The 21,801-nt window shown below is 45.0% G+C and overlaps 6 protein-coding genes across 6 annotated transcripts; 4 read left to right on the plus strand and 2 right to left on the minus strand.

The window, feature by feature from the left end:
* Window positions 1–3,809: 3,809 nt before the first annotated feature.
* On the plus strand, window positions 3,810–4,886 carry TREMEDRAFT_65668 (uncharacterized protein; the record flags this gene model as incomplete). Its single annotated transcript, XM_007007758.1, has 1 exon — window positions 3,810–4,886. One exon carries the CDS (start codon window positions 3,810–3,812, stop codon window positions 4,884–4,886), a length of 1,077 nt encoding a protein of 358 aa, XP_007007820.1.
* A 964-nt stretch (window positions 4,887–5,850) lies between these two features.
* Window positions 5,851–7,458, plus strand: TREMEDRAFT_65669 (uncharacterized protein; the record flags this gene model as incomplete). The annotated part of the gene is made up of 6 exons (XM_007007759.1): window positions 5,851–5,940; window positions 6,314–6,369; window positions 6,710–6,784; window positions 7,194–7,269; window positions 7,316–7,337; window positions 7,370–7,458. The coding sequence occupies 6 exons, from the start codon at window positions 5,851–5,853 to the stop codon at window positions 7,456–7,458; spliced, it is 408 nt and encodes a 135-aa protein (XP_007007821.1).
* Window positions 7,459–7,740: 282 nt separating this feature from the next.
* Window positions 7,741–8,904, minus strand: TREMEDRAFT_65670 (uncharacterized protein; the record flags this gene model as incomplete). Its single annotated transcript, XM_007007760.1, has 3 exons — window positions 7,741–7,765; window positions 8,097–8,426; window positions 8,792–8,904. 3 exons carry the CDS (start codon window positions 8,902–8,904, stop codon window positions 7,741–7,743), a joined length of 468 nt encoding a protein of 155 aa, XP_007007822.1.
* A 2,084-nt stretch (window positions 8,905–10,988) lies between these two features.
* On the plus strand, window positions 10,989–12,189 carry TREMEDRAFT_65672 (uncharacterized protein; the record flags this gene model as incomplete). Its single annotated transcript, XM_007007761.1, has 5 exons — window positions 10,989–11,003; window positions 11,066–11,573; window positions 11,615–11,733; window positions 11,778–11,913; window positions 12,086–12,189. 5 exons carry the CDS (start codon window positions 10,989–10,991, stop codon window positions 12,187–12,189), a joined length of 882 nt encoding a protein of 293 aa, XP_007007823.1.
* A 4,008-nt stretch (window positions 12,190–16,197) lies between these two features.
* Window positions 16,198–17,837, minus strand: TREMEDRAFT_65674 (uncharacterized protein; the record flags this gene model as incomplete). Its single annotated transcript, XM_007007762.1, has 3 exons — window positions 16,198–16,757; window positions 17,007–17,690; window positions 17,783–17,837. 3 exons carry the CDS (start codon window positions 17,835–17,837, stop codon window positions 16,198–16,200), a joined length of 1,299 nt encoding a protein of 432 aa, XP_007007824.1.
* A 2,304-nt stretch (window positions 17,838–20,141) lies between these two features.
* Window positions 20,142–21,459, plus strand: TREMEDRAFT_65676 (uncharacterized protein; the record flags this gene model as incomplete). Its single annotated transcript, XM_007007763.1, has 5 exons — window positions 20,142–20,280; window positions 20,328–20,473; window positions 20,637–20,826; window positions 20,871–21,098; window positions 21,143–21,459. 5 exons carry the CDS (start codon window positions 20,142–20,144, stop codon window positions 21,457–21,459), a joined length of 1,020 nt encoding a protein of 339 aa, XP_007007825.1.
* Between the last annotated feature and the right edge of the window lie 342 nt (window positions 21,460–21,801).

Genomic DNA, 21,801 nt, shown 5'->3' on the forward strand with positions numbered 1-21,801 from the left:
ATACTCTAATCAGGGGGAATGGAAGGCGATTCACTGTGTACTTTTCGAAGGGTACGATAATCGGTCATGGAATTGATATCCTAGGAGACGAAGTCATCTAGATCGAGTATGAGATTGATTTCCATCGATTAAATTAGGGATTGTGATGATACTATAATTGCTTTCTTTAAGTCGATAGGTATACATGATCACAAGTGAGTGACGTCCGCAGGTATCTGATGGGAAAGGGGAGATATTGAGATATTGCCAGCTGGAGGATAAGACGAAGCAGAAGAAGTTCTGTTGGTTTGAAAGTTTTTTGTCATCGATCCGGAGTTCGACACGACGTTTCCCCTCCTTGCTATTGAATCTTCAGAAGCCGCTACTCCTCCGCTAGGAATCTATTTCTTTCCAATAAGGACCTTGAGTTGAGTTGGTGGAAGAGTTGGAAGTTCGTCAGGTGTTGCTGTTTCGATAGGAGGGGTGAAATCCGATAACCCTATGGATATGCGCGATGATTGAACGAACAACTAATTTGTAGTTGTCAAGTATTCTAAATCGACTTAGGTTCTGAAAGTATGATGATTCGACCTTAAGAGTTGGAAGGGCTGGTGAGATATGTGTGCAGATAAGGAAGGGTCAGGGGAGTTGGATGAACCTATCATGATTATGGTTATGGAACAAGAAAACTGCAGGATGTGGAATACAGATTGTTTTGTTTAATCAAGAACCGTGCACTGTTATGTATTATCGAAGCATGCACCCTTGGCTCTCCATGTTGGCAGGTTTCAGGTCGGGCGGGGTGTAGGAATTAGTCCAATGATAGTGTTGTACGGGGGATCGTCCATGTGAGAATGACCAGATTACTAATGTTACGTTGAAGAACATAAGAAGGAAGGGTGGTGTTAGAGGAATGAGATGTCGGAACGATGTATTGAATTTCAAGGCGATGCCAGATCAAAGATTTTATCATCTATGCGATTTTGATAGCTGTTCAATCCATTTGACTTGGGGTGTGAGATGAACGTGTGTTCTGTTCGATTTGATACGGTAATATATCATTGTTTTGGGCCCGAGTTGAGATGGAGGAAGGATGGCATGATAGGGGTTGAGTAAACATACCCAATCTGGATCATTCGTTTCTGTTCAAGTGTCGATGGTGTACGTTGAAATGGTGCAGGGGGATCGTTGGCAGCAATGGTTCACTAGATGGGATAGATATAGTTAGCGAACGGAGGTTGTAAGTGGGAGAAGAGATAGGGCTCAGGTCCTAAGGTGAGGTTTTGGACGAGGTACAACAAACAGGACTAGGACCGAGGAAAAAGGGGGAAAGCTTTGACCCTTACTTTCTATCCTGATCCTGAGCCCAGTCGAAATAGTCACGCATTATGTGACGAGTCGCTTGATTTTTATCGTTAGCTCTCATCACAAAACGGGAAGATCTGGTTTCCGATGCCACAAGATTGGTAAGGACGATGGATTGCGATGGTGCCGAAAGGTGAAGAAAGAAATCACCATTTCCATATAGTTGGTACGCCTCATATTTCTCCATGACCTCACTTTAGCACTTTTATGACTGTGTCCGATCTCATATAAGGGTTGTCTACCATGGTCCAGTCACCTACACCGTATGTCCACTCATCATCCGGTTGCCACATTGATGAGCCCTTCCTTCCGTATCTCCCCCTCCCTTCCTGCCCTTCTCATTCACGCGCTTCCAATGTCGGATAATCTCTACTTCTCAAATAACCCCACTCCTTATCTCCACTCTCCCCATTAGGATGACCACAGTACTCGGTTCCCTACCCTAACTGGTTAAACACCGTATGAAAACCTCGACCCCTGAGAAATGTCCATCACGGACACACGGATAGATTCACAAGGGAATTCTTACCCTCTTTCAGGACTAGCTAAACTTCTTTTTCGAAACGGATCAAGGGCTGTGTATGATGATCTGTTTGTTATCTCTCCAATAGCACGTCAGGGTTTATTGGTCGAAAGAGAAATATACATCCGGAAATGAAAGTGCCACTTTCCGCCGTCCGGGACACACGTACATCGTGTACGATTGTCACCTGATAAGACTTGATTGGTAGAAACTATATTACTGGAACTCTGTGGAAATAAGACCGGGACATGTCTACGTACTATACGAGTGACCATACGGATGGGTCTCTAGCCAGTGAGGAAGATACAATCACGGACCAAAAGAGACATCACTTCATCAAGATCTCGACTCACGTCACCCCAAAGATGAAAGGATTCCAGCTAAGTGCTAAGTAAGTAACGGATCAATTATTGTTTTCCCTGAAATCACGGATCCGTACCTCTCTCTTCGCTGTCGGTCTCCCTATGATCCACTCTCCTACATACTATTCAAAAACGCTAAGGAATAAGTAATGTAGAATCTTTCATCTCATTCCACGATTCCAATTCCGCCACTCGCCTCGTGGCTTAGAATTCCAAGGTGAGACAACGGTGATCAAGGGGGAATCGGGCGAGAACGATTACATAGATCGATCAAAAGAGATCGTCCGAATGATATCGGGGATGAAAAGATCAGCAAGATCCGATTGCTGGGGACCTACACAGGTAGGTCCCTTTGACTCGTTCCTGTTTAGTGGGGTAAAACGTATCGTACCTTTCCTTAACATCCACTCATCTTGATTAGACAGAGGAGAAATGATCAGTACGAGTACTGTAGGTAGAGTAGAAGTAGAACGGTAGGTATTAGACACCTTACTTGTACTAACTCGTTCGGGTCCCACCCATCGGGGTTTGACCCTCGCTATGATAGATGATAGAGTTTAAAACAAAGGACGAATGAAACATGTCAAGTGTTAAAGGATGGATATGGTCCGTGACTCCGTGCGTTATTGATCATCAAAAAGGAAGTTTTGTTTCAAAAAAGATATGACGCAGGTGCATCAAATCATAAAACCCACGTTGTCATTTCTCTTATATAACCTTCCGCCATGGCACCATGGACCATTCTAATGAAATGTACCACAGCTAATACCTCGTGCACGGTAATTTGAAGATTTCTGACACATGGTGAGAGATCGGATCCAAAAGTGAAGAATGATGAGAAACACAAACACAAACTGATCGTCCATCCTTTCCCTCCGCATGTTGGGCGTCAAACAATAGTCCGATAAACCATGGTAACACAGTGTGGACTAAATCAATGATCGATGTCTACATATAAACGTGATGAGATGATGAGATGAGTTGATGAAGATGGGGATTCGTACCCGTGCGCGACGAACGATAAACGAATATGAATTTGTGGAACCATCATAAGTTGAATAGGGGTACAGTCATGTTGATTGGGTTGTTTTTTTTCGTATATCATGTCTTTGTATGGATATAATGGGTTTTTCTCTTCTTTCTTCTTCCTCTTTCCTTGACATTTTCAGATTTCGTTCTATTGACAGAAAGTGTTTGACTACTGAGAAACCGAAACGAGAACAACAAAAAAACCCGTGGTAATCGATCAAAAGCTGGAACACGCCGATCTGAAAGTGACTCATAAACCCACCCACCCACCCACGGCCACGGAATAAGGAAAGATACGGGAACCGAGAGATTAAGTGATGAGTGGTCGAAGTGAAAGGTTAGTTATCATTCTTTTTTCTCTTCTTCATTTACTTTTAAGATTCTACACTCATCCACACTATATCCTATTGAATTTGTTTCGAGTATAGAGGTGAAACTTTATAGGTGAGTTGATAGTACCTGTTGAGGACAATCGACCAAAAAGTGGCGGTTGGGGCAAGGTCGGGTTTATAAAGGGAGTACTTTGAATGTGTGGTAACTGAGAAACAGGAATGTCTCATCACGACCAACAACCTCATTGGGAAAGATCAAGTGGAAGTCGTTCAACTCATCCACCGGTTCTTCCTCTTCGTCATCAAGACGATCCCAGAGAAACACAAAGACATCACGCGCCACAAGGATCACTCCATCCCAATCGACATCAAGACCTGGATGGTGAACATTACACGGAGTCTCGGTATGATCGTTCCTACGGTTTCCCACCTCTTGTACAACCTCGACCACCTATTCATTCTTCCGGTCCACCCACCACTTCAGCAAGTTCTTTCCATGTCTTCTATCCATCCGATCCCTCCCCTAACACAACCAACCATGTCGGTCCTTCTCGACAACCACCATCAAGATATATGAACCCAAGTGAGACGGCTTCTCAATGGACAAGCAGGTATCCTCAACCATCCACTTCCCTGGTCTTCGATGAGAAAGAGAGTCGACCGGTTCAATGGGGTCGAAACCAAAGTAGTTTCAACAAATCAAAGCAAGATTTTCCCAATAAAAGTCATACGTATCCACCTACCCTCACATTACCCATCGCTCCTCCTACACAGTCCACATCATTAGAACGTCGTATGGAAGGAAACAAATCGAAAAGTTGGCCTAGCCATGAATTGCACTCTCAACATCTGGATTCAAGATCCTCGATTCGATCAACGCCTTTTCCTCCACTTCCGAGTACCAAAAATGATGAAGCAGGATCAACTAGAACACTAGCTGGTACACTCAAAACCAACATAGCGACCCCAGGAAGCAGCTCAAGGGATACTTGGATGACCGACCAACCAAGAGTGACTGAACACCCAGGAACACACTTTGAACCCCATCGACATCCTCTCCCTCCTGCTGTCTACCCGGGTTTGACGGTAGGATCTACTCGTCTGAGAGGTTTTCAACCTGATTACCACCGTCCCACCACTGTACGTCTTCCACCTGCATCATCATCAGCTATCAACGGCACGGAATGTATCAAAGCTGGTACGGTGGAAGTTCATTTGATTCGACTACATAAATCAGCTCATTGGGAAGAGGATAAAGGGGAAAGGGAAGAGGTTGGGATTGGTTATGGGGTTTGAAAGTCGTTCAAATTCCTAATGAAGGGTTAGCAATAGGCTTTGAAGGTTTACATCAAGTGAGTAAATTATTACGTCTTTTGTTTCCTTTAGTATACCATACTCTACTTGTATCTTTCCGAAAATTTGTGGTGTCCTTTCCTTGTTTTCTCTCTTTTTCATGTTGTTTACATGAGATCATACCATACACCACACGAACGTTGTTGAAAGAATTTCAAATCATGCTTAATCCAGCATTGAAGAAGCCTCGGATGGCGTTTCCGTCAGATGAGGGGGAAAAGCAGTTGTCAAGCCGTGCGTTTCAACCACCAGCTCGACTTAGGTTGTGGTTGGGGTGGTATTGTCTGTATACAGACTGAAAATATGATCGAAGATGGAGTATTAAACTGATAATCAGAGAAATCCTCATCTGTCTCCTTTGATAATTCAACTTTCTATAAGAAATTCTCAAAATGAAGATATACCAGTCGAGCAAGTACAGTTCCTTCTTTAACCCCTTCCACTCTTCTCGGTATCGTTCAACTATAACCCCATCTACCTCCGTATTCTTCTTACTACTTCGACTATCTATCACCTTCTTCTCATCCCTCTGTCCTTGTCTGTCTCTTTCCCTTCGTGCTTCATTTCCGTATATCCATGTTCCCTCTCCAGGTTATTCTTATCCTGATATATTCAATCGGCCCACTTCATTCTTCTTCCGATCCTTCAAATCAATCGTCTTCATACTCATTCCCCACCTCCCTTCTCACCCCCCCTCTTTTAATCTCAATTTATCATTCCACATTTAAGTTCAATAAAAATCTGGTACAAGTCGATACTGGACTAACTCACCAGTCATCCAACATTACTCCATCGAATAGAATACCTCGTTTGTTCCCTCGAACTAATTTCCTCTAATGGTTCAGAAAAAGAACTAGTCGTTCCTCCTCTCCCTCCCCGAAATCAATATTCAATCCCATCTAAACCTATGTCAAACCTTGTAGGGGAGAGATATATGACATCTAAAGAGTACTCGATTTCAGGTGAAAAGAGATTATATTTCATTTACGATAATTTGGTGAGTTTGTCTTCTTCCCCAAACCCTCTCCATTGTGGATCATGATGTTTCGGTCAGATAAGGATTTCCATTCCCGTATGCTGGTAAGACTATCTTTGATCCGGTTTTCTGTTCCGAGGCCTTTGCTTTTTCTTGTGATGTCATATTAGGAGAGTATTTAAGTCTCATGATGTCACACCACAGGTATATTTGAGTTGTTTCTACTTGTTGTATACGTCGGGATAAAAGTCAAGTTCGATCCTTGACTTGATGTCGGTCCGAAGAATCCAGATCTATCCTTTCTCCTCTCTTGTGTGAACCAGAAAATATGATTGACTGATTTTCCAAAAATGATTTTCGATATAGGAAATTGAAGTGAAAAACTGATATTCAGTTAATCCGTGCTCCTGGGAAATACAAATTCAAATGTAAATTACTTGATCTAGCAGGGTAAGTAAATCTTCTCCTTGAAGCAATCGTTTCCCTCAATCTGGAATCACTTCATATTCTTCCTCCTCACTTATTTTGTACAAACAAGGACTGGAGGAGTTTCTCATACTCTATTACAATCCCCTTGTCGGAGTAATACCCAACTTTCTCGGTAGAAGTTGGAATTAATCATGCTTCCCGATTGTGAAACCTATTTCTCAAGTTTTTCCTTCGTGTTAATCCAAAGAGAACCGACTAGGTCCTTAACATTGACAGTGTTGATCCTATCTGTGTCTCATCATGAGAAGAATGATCAGGAACGATGATTTGAGTCAGAAAGGAAATAACTGATTTCTTTCAGACCGAAACATATAGGTACTTCCAATGGTGTTACTTCGGTCCTTACTTCCATCTGTACTGAATCATTTAATATACTGTCAGTACATGTTCTCTTCACCATTTATTTCTTGTCTCCGTCTTAAGTTATATTCGGCGTCATTTACCATCTCCACCTTCCCTCTGACCTTCTAACCCATGTCGTAGCCCCTTCGACCCCAACCTTCTTCTGCTCACCTCGAAAACCAGTCTCCAAACCGGCATTACCTGAAATACATCCTAATGTTCATCGAGCTTCTTTCATAACGGTCAATTCTCTGATATAATTTTCTCTCGTTGATGAGTCCTTGATACGATAATCATTACTCTTCTAAATACCCTCTCGTTCCTATCCTTCTTCCCAATGTTCCTCCCCGTTCGAATCATATCTTCGAAATCATTCAAAGCGTCACGGTTTCAGCGTGACAGACTGAAGGATGGATATAAGAAGTAAGAGAATTGACCATCAGACCGGAATGGGAACACCACTGCCCGGAACCATCAACGGATTTATGGAAAGAGATCAAAGAACAAGATGAGATCATAGTGAGTTTCAGCATGGATACGTCCAACGGGAGAACTGATCTTTTAGAACTCACATGATTCAGAGGTCAGTGAGTGGGAAGAAGTGAGTTAAATGGGTGAGATCAGTTGATTCGATGTGGTACTTGGAAGGTGGTTCTTGAGGCAGGATCAGGAAGATGGTCTTGGGCAAGTGAGAGATTGTTGTCTTGAAAGAGGGCGAGAGTTGTCTTCAGAGCGCATGGTCAGGGCTACAGTATCTTGCGCCGGGTGGGATAAGGTGAATCTTGAGGAATGATAAGGAGGATCGTCCTGGGCAGGTGAAAGAATGTTGTGGTGGGGAGGATTCAACAGGGTCGTCTTTGAGAGAGGATGAAAAAAGTTTTTCTTAGTGAAATATAAAGAGGATTGTATAATCAGCCGGCGGACAAGATTCGATTAGGTGTATATGAACAATATCGAATTGATTGACCCAACACGTAAGAGTGATAGAAATCAAAATTGGCCAATGGCATGAGTTCTGCAGGTGAGCATAATTACATAAAACTATGTGCTACAAGGGATTCCTTCAACTGGAGTATCGTTTCGTATTTTTTGGCTTAGTCGAGTGGTTTTTAGTGTAGATTTGTTGGATCGCACTCGAGATGTTTTTAAACCCCCTTCCAAATCATTCCTTCCTTGCAACCCTTGTTTTCTTCCTCCCCTTGCTCACAATTGTTCAAACCCCAACATCTTCCAGTTCTGTCCTCTTTCACATCCCCAATATCTCCCACTTCTCACTCGCCAAAACCCTTATCTTGATCGACGAACAATAAACGAATCTCCGTTCGGGGTAACATCAAACCGCCCACCCCCCCACTCCCACTCCCGCCATCCCCATTGCCAATCCCATCAACCCCACCCTGACTCTTTCCCCATCAGAAGTATCCCCACTCGATCCTGATCGTGACGTCGAAGCGGAGGCAAAACCTGAAATCGAAGATATGGAAGGGACCAAAGATCCTAATGCTCCATCACCGTATGTCGTACTTGCTGAAGGTATCTCGACTCCTGTTGGGGTTGAAACTTTTACTTTGGATGTTATTGAGTTGAGGGTAGATACGGGTATTGGATCTTGGTTGATAGATGAGCTGGAGAGAGAGGAAGGGTTGAATAGTTTTAGAGATGATAATGATGGGGTACTGTTTGTTAGCTTTCATTCTCCACTGTCCTCGTCATTCGCCATGAACCCTTATTGAAAGTTCTCTGTGTGCTATGAACGTTCTCTAAACGTATGGTCGGGCGAGTACAATAAGACATTCAGTGGTCATACTGGAACAGTGGATGATCACACTGGAATCTTGGGACTTTCGAGTGTGTTGGAATTTGTGCGAGAGATATGTTGATATGACTTTGGTGTTGCTAAGACAGATGGAATGTTGTGTACAATCATTTCACTTGAGTATGGTCCGAAGAGTGAATTTCGACCTCGTCATAATGATATAATTCGTAGCACCGAGGACAAGCCATTGGATGTGACAAGTGAAAAAAAATGGAAGAAACTCACGCAGTCTCGTGGAATACAGTAGTTGAATTGATCAACCCTTCTCTTTTCTCCATTTTCATTTCCCCTTTTACCAACATACACCACCATAATAGAATCGATAGAAATAATTTCATTCCGATACGTTTTCGGTTTCGTTGTTCCCCCGGGCCGGAAGAAAGAGCGAGTTAATTGTAGAGGGAGAGAGGGAGAGAGGGAGAGAGGGAGAGAGGGAGAGAGGGGGATAGGGGAGAGGGGCGTCTTGTTTGAAATCAAACTTATAGTACGGTATCTTATACCCTTTTAACAACCTTGACGAGTGATGTGGTAGGGTCAACGAGTGATACAGGTGGGGGTGAAGGGTTAAGAAGTGAAGATCAGTGGGGGTTACATGAAAACGTATTATATAAGTTATCCTACCCAGCCGTCCGCTCGCGTCCGGACGTCGTCCGCCACGAAGTCACGTGACACCCCCCTTTTTGCCCATAGCGTCCGAGGTCCCGTCCTTGTAACCGCGGTTACAGGAATTACACCATACAAACAGCCGCGGTTACAGACCTTCTCGGGTTCCTGAGTGTGAAAAAAGGGTTACAATGAACAATGCAACGTTATTTTCACTATCTGCAACTGTCTTTCATCCATTTCAGCTCTCTACCACCTGCTTTTGCTTTATTCAACTATATAATGTCTCGTCAAAACCGTCTTAACGCTACTATACATGATGAGATTGCGGATTGTTGGAATACGTCAGATAATTGGCGTGAAGACTTTGGGGAACTTGAGAAAATGAGTAATGCTTCCTCAACACAAGCTCATTACCAAGTACGCATACGAAGATGGCAAGAATGGTGTCAAAGAATGAAGTTTAGCACTGGGTACGTGACTTTGTATGAGTTGGCCGACGTCGGCCGACGTCGGCGGCAGATTGCTTGATGGGGCAAAGTAGGAACGATCAAAAGATGCTAATTGTTCCAGAGATACGGTTACACCGGAGTACGCCCTTAGATGGATATATACACAAGTGTTATTTTACCCCAATAATCGTACAGATACACGCAAAAGAGAACGTCAAAGTACCCCTGAGGAAGCAGAGACCTCAGTTGCTGGAGCAAGAAGAGCAAGTTCTGACCTACTACCAACATGCTCAATCGAAGATGTTGAAACAAGTTTGGATACGTTGGAAGAAAGTCAACTACGAGCTTTAGATGTAGTTGAAGACCTAACTCGAGGAGAAAAAGTGCCTACAACAACAGCTAGAGAAAGTGGTGTGTTCACTTGCTAACCGTGATATAAAGTGCTTGCTGAATGCCAGTTTTGTTAAAGCTTAGCCGAATGACGCAAAGTCAAGCGTCAATCAAACTGCATGTAGCTGCTCTGGTCAGTCTATGGAAACAGCAGAAATACAAAGGCATGAACAGTCATCCTCATCCGCGCTCGGCAGCAATGAAAAGCCTTTTGTTAGTCTTAAGACGAGTAGATGAACAAACGAAAAGGGAAATTGTAACGGTACTGGAAACACGACGACTAGGTCGCAGGTTGGGTCGAACTCGATGGAGGTCTCGTGGAAATCTAGGGGCTCTGGTGCTAATGGATCGTGTCTCCTCTGCAATCGATGTAGCCAACGAATGATATTGAAGAATCAGCAAAGTTGGTACTTTGCTGATTGTACTATATACTGTCTACAGGTATCCGTCTCCTCTTCTCAGTCCTACTGCAAGCGTCCATGTACATACTCGGACAGGTGAAAAACCGCTTTGAGCAAACCCAGTGGGGAAAATCTCGAAAGGGGAAAACCCGTCCCTACCTACTGCAGCACTGCCTCCAACTCCCGCTTTCCTCTGTCCTAATCCGTCGAACTCGATAGAGTTCCCTCGATTCGTTGTTACCCCGTAACAAGTTTCCCCCCCTGTCTCAAGGATCCTCGCCGAGGATCCTGAACCCTGTAACCAGGTGATGCACATGGATTGTTCTTAGACACCTTTGGTGCGCCCTGACGTCACACCTGCGCTAGTGTGACGGTTGCCATGAAAACGCGTCACCCGCACGGACCTCCAATGTGATCGAGAAATTACTGACCAAGTTACCTCCCCGTCTTCTTTCTCTCTTTCCTCTTCATTCTCTCTTTACCTCTTGTTCGTCGTTCTTTTTACTTATCTATCATCATCCATCCATATCTTACTCATATCTTAGAGATCCTTCCAACTCTGACCTGTCTGTGAGCATGTCTAAGCGTACTGTAAGCAATTCCCTTCGAATTCGATGTATATCCTCCTATCTCTCACTGGCTGACGAGATTAGTTGTCTCCTTCCACCTCCTCCCGTCAAACTCGAGCTTCCACCCAGGCAATCCTACCTGACGTCGACCCCGAACTTCTCATGCGTCAAACGAAAAGAATGAGAATTACTCCCCAAATTCCTGGTACTACCCAGACTTCCACGGTTGACGCTTCTCGAAGGGCTCTCGACACCATTAAGGATCGATATCAATCCGGTCCTTCTCGCGATCAACAATCGTCTCATCTTGATGACCAGGTCATCGAGCAATATTTCGACTTCGAAGGGGGTGCTGGGCCATCTGCCACTGGTGAGAACCTATCTCCCGCCAAATCCGTCGACTCCGAACACCCTACCGTCGTCGAAAATGAAAATTCTCCCGGTAAGCAACCCACTGGTCCTCCTTCTGAGGCTTCCGACGAACTTGTGGAGGTTCCCGAAGAACTTGGTGACATCTTTCACGCCCCTCGCAAGGTTACCGTCAACCAGGAACTGGTTAAGTTGCTCGAGGATCGAAAAGACTCCGAAATCGGTGAGAATTCCACCGAGTTCTGTTCGCTTCTGACTTGTTAGCTACCCTTTGGGCCAGCATGACCTTCCCCTCTGTTCGTCTCGCGTTGAAGAACGAAGCTCTGGACCGTTTCCGCGAAACCAACGCCATCAAGCCCACTGTAAAGTGGTTTAAGAACGCTGTAAGTCTCGAATTCTTTCAAGTTTTATCGATTCTAATCATTAGCTCGATCGTTTGGCCCAAGGTTGGCGCCTCCGCAACAAAAATGGTGCTGTTGTTCGGCTAGAGGGTGAGCTCTGTACCGATTGTCAACGTCGTCTCGATGGTGGCGAAGACTTTCGTGTTGGTTGTATTGGCCCTCGTAAGTTCTTGCTGCGACTCGTTCAATGTTGATGCAATTCAGTCGGTGGTGTGTGCGGTGAATGCTCTGCTAAGGGTACTTCAAAATGTTCGGTGAAGACCAACAACCCTGAGTCCAAATTCCGTGAGGTACCTGTCTATTTCCTTCGAACTTGGTCGATGTTGATGTATAGGGTATTGTTGTGGGAGCAAGAACGGTCACTTCCAAGGTTACTTTTGTCCTGGAGCACGAGCTTTGTGCGGCTTCGGTCCGCTATCGATCCCTTCCTGCCCATGATCAACCCGCCTGTCTGACCCAACTTTCGGGTTACATCCATCTCTTTACCTCCCTTCTCCTTCCTCTCCCCTCTCAACATCTGGATCTTTACAAATCCCTCCATCTTATTTCCGCCAACTATGCTCCTCCTTCCGCCGATGAAACTCTGGATCATCTTACTTCTACTGGTGATCCTACAGGATTGAGTTCCTCTCAGCCAATCGCTGGTCCCTCCTCTTCTCCCCATACTCCTCTCCCTCGCAATGTCATTCGTATTCCCGCTTCGGCCCGTCGTCCCCGAGCCAATTCTACCACCTCCAACTTTTAGTGTGTTTATATCTCTCTATTTGTAGCTATATTTCCTGTGTATGCATTTATTTCTGACCCAGTTTTGTTGATCTTGATCGAATTCTCACTTTCTTCTGGGGTCCCTCTTCCTTTTTTCCAAAAATTCACCAAAAACGGCCAACTCTTCCACATTTTCTCGTGGTTCCCAGTCATAGGCCGCATTTCCTGTGTATCCTAACCATTTTACCTTGAATTCTTCCTTTCCTCGTCGAATTCTGCTGTCCACGATTGCTTCCACATGGAATTCATCCTGGCCGTTAATTACTACAGGCGGTGGGGGTGGTATCTGTCGACCTGGTATCATATCCTTGGGATATGGTTCCAACAGCGTGACATTGAAGACATTGTGCACCTTCATTGCTGGAGGTAGATCTAATTCGAAAGCATTTTTTCCAACTTTCCTTATGATCTTGAATGGGCCAATGTATTTTGCTTCTAGTTTTCGACTGGGTCGTTCCGTCGTAAGATACTTTGTACTTAGTAGTACCTGTTCTCCCTTTCTGAATTCTTCTGGTATGCTCTTGTGTCTCCTGTTGTAGTACTCTGCACTAATTTCATTCGCCATCCTGACCTGTTCTTGAACAGTCGCATGCAACTCTCCCATATCTCTCCATTTCTTCTCCAACTTGTTTGACTTTGATCGAATATCGTGCGAATGGATGTCGTAGTGTGGCACATAGCCGTAACAAGCTTCAAAAGGACACAGACCGTGGCTACTATGTGGCGAACAGTTATAAGCGAACTCAGCAATTGGTAGAAGTTGATCCCAATTGTCCATGTTGTAGTTTACATACATTCCAAGCAGGATTTCCATCTGTTGATTTACTCGCTCAGTCTGTCCATCTGTTTGAGGGTGATACGCAGTCGAATATAAGTTCTTTATTCCCAAGAACTGACATATTTCCTTCCAAATTTCCGCTGTAAACTGAGTTCCCCTATCTGATACAATTGTTCGAGGTACTCCATGTTTTGAAAAGATCTCCTTGATGTAGATGTCGGCCACTTTGTTCGCTGTTAGTCCAGTTGTACATGGAATGAATCTAGCCATCTTGGTTAGTCGATCGACTATCACTAGTATCGCGTCGAACTCGGTCGATTTTGGCAGGGGTCCCACCATATCCATAGAGATATCTGTCCAGGGGAGTGTGGGTACTGGTAAAGAGACTAGATGTCCATACGGCTGATGTCGATGAGTCTTATGTCGGTTACAGATCTCGCATCCTTTTACGTATTTGGCAATATATTCGTCCAAATGTGGCCAGTAATAGTCCTCTTTGACCATGGTGATAGTTTTGTCTCTTCCTGGATGACCTACTAGTATCGAATCGTGTCTTGCTTTCATTACTTCTAACCTTGCTTGTCCCTCTGGTATGACTACTCTATTCTTGTACAAGAGCAATCCGCTTTGAGTCCATGATACCACCGGTGCCTCGTTGCTAATCTGTGTCTTCTGTGTGTCCTGTGTGCTATGTGTCTGTGTGTCCTGTGTACTATGTGTCTGTGTGTCCTGTGTACTATGTGTCTGTGTCAATTGCAGTCCTAGTCGTCGTATGTTTGCTATGTCTTCTGAGTCTTTGAGTCCGTTTTTGATGAGTCCAAATAATGAGTCTTCTCGGATTGCTCCTCTTACTATGTGTCGGGTTTCTGAGTCTATCGAATTCGATCCATGTTTCTCGTATGTGGGTAGTAATTGTAGCCAGTTTCCTTTGTTTAGATCTGGGTCCTTACTACTTCCTTTTCCCGGGTGATAATCCCCTCGTCTTGTTAAAGCATCTGCTCCCCCATTTTTGCTACCTGGTCGATAAGTGATCTCTATGTTGAAGTCTCCTAAGATTTCCAGCCACCTCATTTGTCTTCGATTCAGTTGTCGCTTACTTTGGAAGTACTCCAGGTTCTTGTGATCCGTAATGACTTTTATGACATCACTACTGTTCGCTAAGTAAGGTCTCCATGCTACCAAGCAGTCCACAATGGCTAGTAGTTCCTTCTCTCCCACTGTGTAGTTTGATTCGCAGGGTGTCATTGCTCGAGACCAATACGCAACCGGATGAAGTTCCGTGGTCCCTTTTATCGATGGATGAGGGAACCTTTGGGACGCTATTGCACCTATCGCACAGTCAGATCCATCGGTTTCGATCCAGGTTGGTCGGGTTCTATCGAAATGTCGAAGTACCGGTGCTGTCGTGAAAGTTTTCTTCAAATTTTCAAAAGCTTTTTGACATTCCTCTGTCCAATTCCAAGCCTGATCCTTCCTGGTCAGACGGGTAAGAGGACCCACAATATGTGAGAATCCTTTGATGAACCGTCGATAGAAATTGGCAAATCCTAGAAAAACCTGAGTATCTCGGACTGTCATTGGTTCTCCCCATTCTAGAATGGCTTTCACCTTGTCTTGATCCATTTCGATCCGTTCGTGTCCGATTACATACCCCAGAAACTTCACTTCGTCGCAACTCCATTCACACTTCCTCGGGCTAACAACCAAGTCGTTTTCAAGTAATCGGTCCAATACCTTTTGGACAATTATCTGATGGTTTTCGATCGTGTCTGAGTATACCGTGATGTCGTCTATGTAAACTACCACTCCTTCATCTAACAGGTCGTGGAACATATCCTGCAGGAAGTTTTGAAAGGTGGCTGGTGCGTTGCATAATCCATCCCGTAGAACAGTGCTTTCAAAACTACCGTATCGTGTTCGTAGAGCAGCTTTATGTTCATCTCCTTCTTTTATTCGAACTAACTGATAGGCCCCTTTCAGGTCGAGTTTGGTAAACACCTTTCCCAATTGAAGTCGATCGAGTAAGGTCGAGATAAGTGGCATTGGGTACGAATCCTTGATGGTTACCTTGTTAAGTGCCCGGTAATCTGTAACTACTCGATAGGGAATGACTCCTTTCTTGGGGACCAGGAATACTGGGGACCCATAGGGCGATTTACTTCTTCGCAGATGTCCACTAGTCAGTCCATCATTGATCCACTGCTTCAGGAAAGCATCCCCATGCTCGTCCAGTTGGTAGATTGGTCCTGGTTTCAGTTCAGCCCCTGATACTAATTCGATTTCGTGGTCACATTCTCTTCTTGGTGGTAGTCTTCTTGCTCTTTCTACCTTGAATAATTCGAGGTACTGGTGCCATTGTGTCGGTATGATTTGTCGTAGTTCCGCCTCACTCATTTCGTCTTCCCCTTTCTCCAGTGTTGCTCCTCTTATTAATCCTTCTTCTAATCTTGGGTATTTCCAACCAGTATCTCGTTCAATTCCGTCGAATTCGATCAGTCCCTTTCCACAATCGATCCTTGCCCTAAACTGTCTCAAGAAATCTAGTCCTACTAGTACTTCTGGTCCTTCGTATGCCATAACATCCAGTCGAGTTGCAATCCTGAGTCCTTTTCCTAGATCTAATTCTGCTTCTACATATTCGGTCACTAAGGTCGCGGTAGTTCCATCCAGGAACCTAATTTTTCGTGGTACCTGATATTGTTTCTTTGGGAATAGATGGTATAATGGACAGGCCGGCTGCACATACCTTCCTGTAGCCCCGGTATCGATTAACATTCCAATCTGTAGGGTATCTTTCTTTGTTTGTATTTTTATATATATTATGGCCGAGTCATTACTGAGATCTATTGGTATTTGAATTTTCTGCGATCCGGGCAGATCCTGGCCGCAAGTGGTCGCATCACTTAGGCCAGGTAGTCGTTTCCCTCTTCTTCAAAGGTCACCGCCATTCCTCGAACTAATGGCCCTTTGGATCCAGTTGGGATCGAGTTCGATCCACTAGGAATCGGTGAGCTATGCGGGTTTGGGGATCCCCTAATGTTGTTTCTCGTATTTCCTCCATTTGGACAGTTGTTGGCGTAATGTTCTGGACTTCTACATTTGAGACAACGTCGGTTCTCCCTCCTCCAAGTCATTTCGTTCTCGCTGAGACGTCCTCCGTCCTCTGTCCAAGTGACCGGAGGGTCATTTGGTAGACCATGATTCATCATCCCTGGTTTTCCACCGGGCAAGGGTCCTCTACCAGTCGATTGTGAGTGGCGCTCTACCGGGTTGGGCAAACTAGTATCCAATCGCATCGAATTCGATCGAGGGGGAAGCCAGGTCGTCTCATGTTTGCGTCTAGCAGCCCATCGATTCGCTGCAATCATCGTTTCAGCCATCCGTTGGTTCTCCTCAGTCCCTATCACATGCTGTTTGAAATAGATCCAGTCCGATTTGGTTCGAGGGTCGGTGTTATTTACCACTACCACCTTCAGTAGCTCTTCCTTCAGGCCCTGTATGGCTGAGGCGATTTTCATTGCATCTGGTACCTTTCCAAGGTGTGTGGACCAAAGTTCAAAGTTGGCAAAATACTCGGCGGCCGTATCCGTCTGTCTTAACTCCTGCAATTTCCTCATAGCCGTACCTGCCATGTTACTGTCTCCAAATTGAGTTCGTAAATGCTGGATGAATTTGTCGTAGCTCTCTAGCCATTCGGTCGAATTCCATATACTTGGATTGGTTATGGCCGGGGTTATAAGCATTTGAGGGGTGCCTCGAAGATACCCGTACATGAACAGGATCTTTCTGCGATCGGTGGCGTACTCTGCCCCTTTGAATTCGAAGTTCATGTGACATGCTGCAAGGAAGTTGTCCAATTCTCCTCGTTCTCCACTGAAGGTAGGTGGATCCGCACACCTGGTTCTTCCTGTTCGTTCGTTGTTGGTAAGTTTTGGCTCCAAACACGGCTTGTTTTCTTCGACTTCGATCAAACTTGCCTCTTTCGATGTGAGTATCTGTTGGTTCTGTCGGTCAGCTTTCATCGTAGCCAGTTCTTCCCTTAATGCATTTTGTTCTTTCTGTTGCATCGTCATAATGGCTAACAATTGTGACAACTGCTGCGATAATTCATTTAGCGGATCTGGGGTAGTGGTAGTAGAAGTGAGATCATGTGAAATGGTACTTCTCGAAGAACTTGTTGGTATTTCTTCCTCTGGGACCAGCCCTTGTTCCAACTCCTCTTTTTCTGGTATCATTTTCCGCGCTTTCCCTCTGGTGAGCATACAGTACTCTCCGATTCGACCCAAGGTGCGTAAGGCTGATTCTTCAACTTGTAACGGTACTGGAAACACGACGACTAGGTCGCAGGTTGGGTCGAACTCGATGGAGGTCTCGTGGAAATCTAGGGGCTCTGGTGCTAATGGATCGTGTCTCCTCTGCAATCGATGTAGCCAACGAATGATATTGAAGAATCAGCAAAGTTGGTACTTTGCTGATTGTACTATATACTGTCTACAGGTATCCGTCTCCTCTTCTCAGTCCTACTGCAAGCGTCCATGTACATACTCGGACAGGTGAAAAACCGCTTTGAGCAAACCCAGTGGGGAAAATCTCGAAAGGGGAAAACCCGTCCCTACCTACTGCAGCACTGCCTCCAACTCCCGCTTTCCTCTGTCCTAATCCGTCGAACTCGATAGAGTCCTCTCGATTCGTTGTTACCCCGTAACAAGTTTCTATCGATAAAACAAGTAGTAAGTAAGCACAGTCAAGAGCCTAATTGATTATTAGATACAATTTTCGACGGATATCAAAGTAGAAAACAAATTGAGGATTGCTTCAGTGCTTACGTCTCTCGAAATACCGAGCAAGGCCTCCGTGACGCTGTTGCTCACGCTCTAGGCCTGTACGTGCTCTACCGGGGCGATAACCAACGAGGCATGGAACTTTCAGATTTGGCGTACACTGTGTGGGATAACGAGGGACCAACACCCATGTTAGTTGTTGTGTGCGTTAGTAGACGTGGAAAAGTCAACAAGCATGGCAAAGTAGAGTATTCGGGGTTAATACGCAACAAAGACGTTTTCATGTGTCCTGTGGGGATCTTAGCAGTTTACTTGTTTGCTCGGTGAGTGAATGTCAGCCGACGTCGGCCGACGTCGGTTTAGCTAAACTAATATGCGTGTTAATTCACTTAGATTTCAGGCCGGCAGCCTTGGAGACAATGGATTTCCCAACCTTGCTTCTCGTGAGACGTGGTACAACGATAAACTCCTCCAACATTCAATATATTCTCGTACAGATCAACTCACGTATAAAGCACAATATGATTCAATTACTCAGGCTCTTAAAAGCGCTCAAGTTAATACGGGAAAGAAGACACATATCAATAGAGCCGGAGGAGCTCAGCTCGCAGAAAGTGAAGGTGTATCAGCTCAAGATATTGCGCGTGCAGGCCATTGGAATCAAGATGTTTTGGAAAATGTCTACTTGGGTCATATGCCTCGTTCAGTATTACGTGCATTGGCCGGGTTTAAGCCTTATGGAAGCCAAGACTATTACCTTCCGCGTGATATTCCTGTACCGGACACTTTACAGAGAATGGTATTTCCTTCTCTTGAAAAATGGTAAGCAAACCTCGTTTGTAAACGCATTGCTCATGTAAAGGGAACTGGATCTTTCCTTACGACAAGGTGACGCTATAGACAGACAGGCTATGACGTTTGTTCAGCTTTTGAAACACCTTCGTAAGGTATTTTTTCAAGACATCTGCGCCTGGCGTCAAAAATACCCAGAGCTGTACCTTTGGTCGCATTCCCTGTTTCAAAATGACGAATTCAAGCAATGGGAAGCTTGTTATTTTGACACATGCTCTCTTCGTACGAATAGTCACGATCGTAGGCTAGCTGAAGCCATGCCACAACTTGCATCAACTCTCTCGGCGCATTTCATGAAGCAAACACAAGATAGTACCGAAATTCATTATAAATTGTCGTCTTTGATCACAACCGCTCAAAATCAAGACGTATCATTGAACCTTAACCAGCAGCAGCTGTCTCGGATCCTTGTCGCTTTAAGCCAGCCGATTATTTTACCTAGTATTCTTCAAGGAACTGGAATTACGGCAGGTGAAACACCCGTGCAATCAGAAACAACATCTCGCGCCCTGCAACCAACGGTACTGCTTGAAAACATTCCTACATCAAGTACAGCAGCAGAAGGTACAGCTTCACCTCTATTGACCGTAGTAAATCAACCTCGAGCTGTCTTGACGCCTTTCAGCCTGCTACGGACTTTACGGACCGTAAATCAAGTTTGGGAAGAATATAACACCGGCTTAAACGGCAAACCGTCTGCTAAAATGATGTACGAGAATCCTCAGCATCATTGGGGCGTTGGCGGTGACACAGAGCGGAGGTTTTGGAACCGACGTCTAGTCATTATTAATCAGATCAAGTTAATGGCTCAGACACGATCAATTACGGAAGACGAAGCTGCTAGGGATCTTGATGCGTTTCGTGTTCGACAGCGTCCTTCGTCGCTTAATGCTTTACATGACACACTGAAAGGTATGTCTGAGAGTGAAAAATTACGCCTCTAAAGCTATAACAATGACAAAAAACCGACGTCGGCCGACGTCGGCCAATGATGGTTTGTTGCGACCATAGTCACCCTCAAAGGATAGTTTCAAACTGTTTCATTGCAATCCCGAGCAACAAACATTGCAGGGCGTAGTTGGTTGAACAATTTTCTACGCAGACAGTGTAAACAAGTGTACACACAACAAGGATGTATTAAGTGTATTGTCGTGAATCTTAACCCACTATTTTCCACCTTTCTTCGTTAATTGAAACTTAGCTATAGCATCAAAATGTCGGATACACCACCTTCTTCCAAAGTACCTCCTCCCACGCCAAAGCGGTACGCAAACAAGGGAAGTCGTCGCAACAACACCTCTCCAGAAAAGGGAGGACAAGCAGTCGATGAATTTTTTTCAACAACAATATTGAGTACGTTAGAAGCTTTTTTTGAGTCATTGACAGTATCTAATTAGTAGGTGCGTATGAACCGTTCTCATGGGTGCCGGGAACGAAATTTGATCGTCGTATTTTTCCTCAGGATAGCTCAAAGACATTGGCTTTACTGCCAAACACCTTGAAAGGCGAAGTGTGGGCTATACCAGCGAATAAAGAGTTAGAAATAGTGAGCTTGAACTTCTTATGTTAAAACTCGACCAGAACAATACTAATCAATGAAATTAGGTTAAGCGTCACCGTCTGGCGCACAACATCGTGTGTGGCCCCAATCTATCATTCGTTCCGGCGTGGCAATGTGTTCACATTGCCAAAATCGAATAAATCGTGAGGATGCCGTATCCTTCGGTTGCATAACCGTCAGTGAGAAAGCACAATCAAGCTGTGCTGAGTGCCGTGCAAGAGGAACGAGCAATTGTGATTTTGGGAAGAATGTATTAGAAGAAGAAATTCTAGATGCGTCATTGGCCTCTAACCTTGTTGCCAAGCTCGAAGGATTAGAAGCAATTGTCAGTGGCTTTGGTAAGTACCAGTTAACAATTGTGTGTGCTATGCTAAATGAAAAGCGACCATTGATACCCCGATTCCACCTCAGGTCATTTTGTCGGCTTTGGGTCCCCTTACTCGGGACGGGCGTGCACTTGTTCAGCAGCTTAACGCTGCAGTAGCTGCTAATGTGTTGGACACCGACGATCCTTCCTCACGTCGTCGCCGTACCGCGGTTACCCTTCTTCCCTCGCCGGTGTTGGAACACGGACAACTTACAGGACTCAGTGCGGGCTGGAACGATGAAGGTATGTTTTTTATCACTCATTATTGTGTACAGCACTGACATTAGATATCACGATGGATGACGCTGCAAATAGACAGCTGAATACCGCTCCTGCTGCTGCGGCTGCTACCTCTGGTCCTGCGCGGAACTTACGATCGCAACGCAAACATTCTCAGACTTTTGAACAACGTCTTCGATCTGCTCAAGGCTCCGGAAAGCGAGGGAAGTCTCGTCAGATTTCAGAAAGTAGTCGCTTGTCCACTCCCAACGATTTAGATCGTCAAACGTCGAACGCGAGTGGATCAGGTGCCGGGGTGTCAGACAAGGATACGCATGGCCATGATCAAACCATGTTAGAGGAGTTGGATGAAGATGGGGGTTAACTTTGTAGCAAATAGTTGATCAATGTATGCACATGCCATGACTGTCTCATCATTACATGCAAAGGTCGAAGACTTTCAGTAATTGCATGAAGCAAACAATGTTGATTGTTGAAATCGAAAGTCAATCGTAAAAAGCGATCGTAGGCCGACGTCGGCCGACGCCGGCTCACGTGGCACGGAAGATTTGGTTACACCGGACGGGCCCGGACGGCCCATATGGACCCCGTCCGGTCCCTATTGGCCCTGAGGTCGTGTAACCATTAGTTACTGATCCAGATGAGCCCACAGGGATGGAGAGGAAAGGGAGTTGTGAGCTAAAGTGATTAGTGCGATGATAGTACT

Source organism: Tremella mesenterica (genome assembly GCF_000271645.1).
Source record: "Tremella mesenterica DSM 1558 unplaced genomic scaffold TREMEscaffold_15, whole genome shotgun sequence".
Classification (NCBI taxonomy): Eukaryota; Fungi; Basidiomycota; class Tremellomycetes; order Tremellales; family Tremellaceae; genus Tremella; species Tremella mesenterica.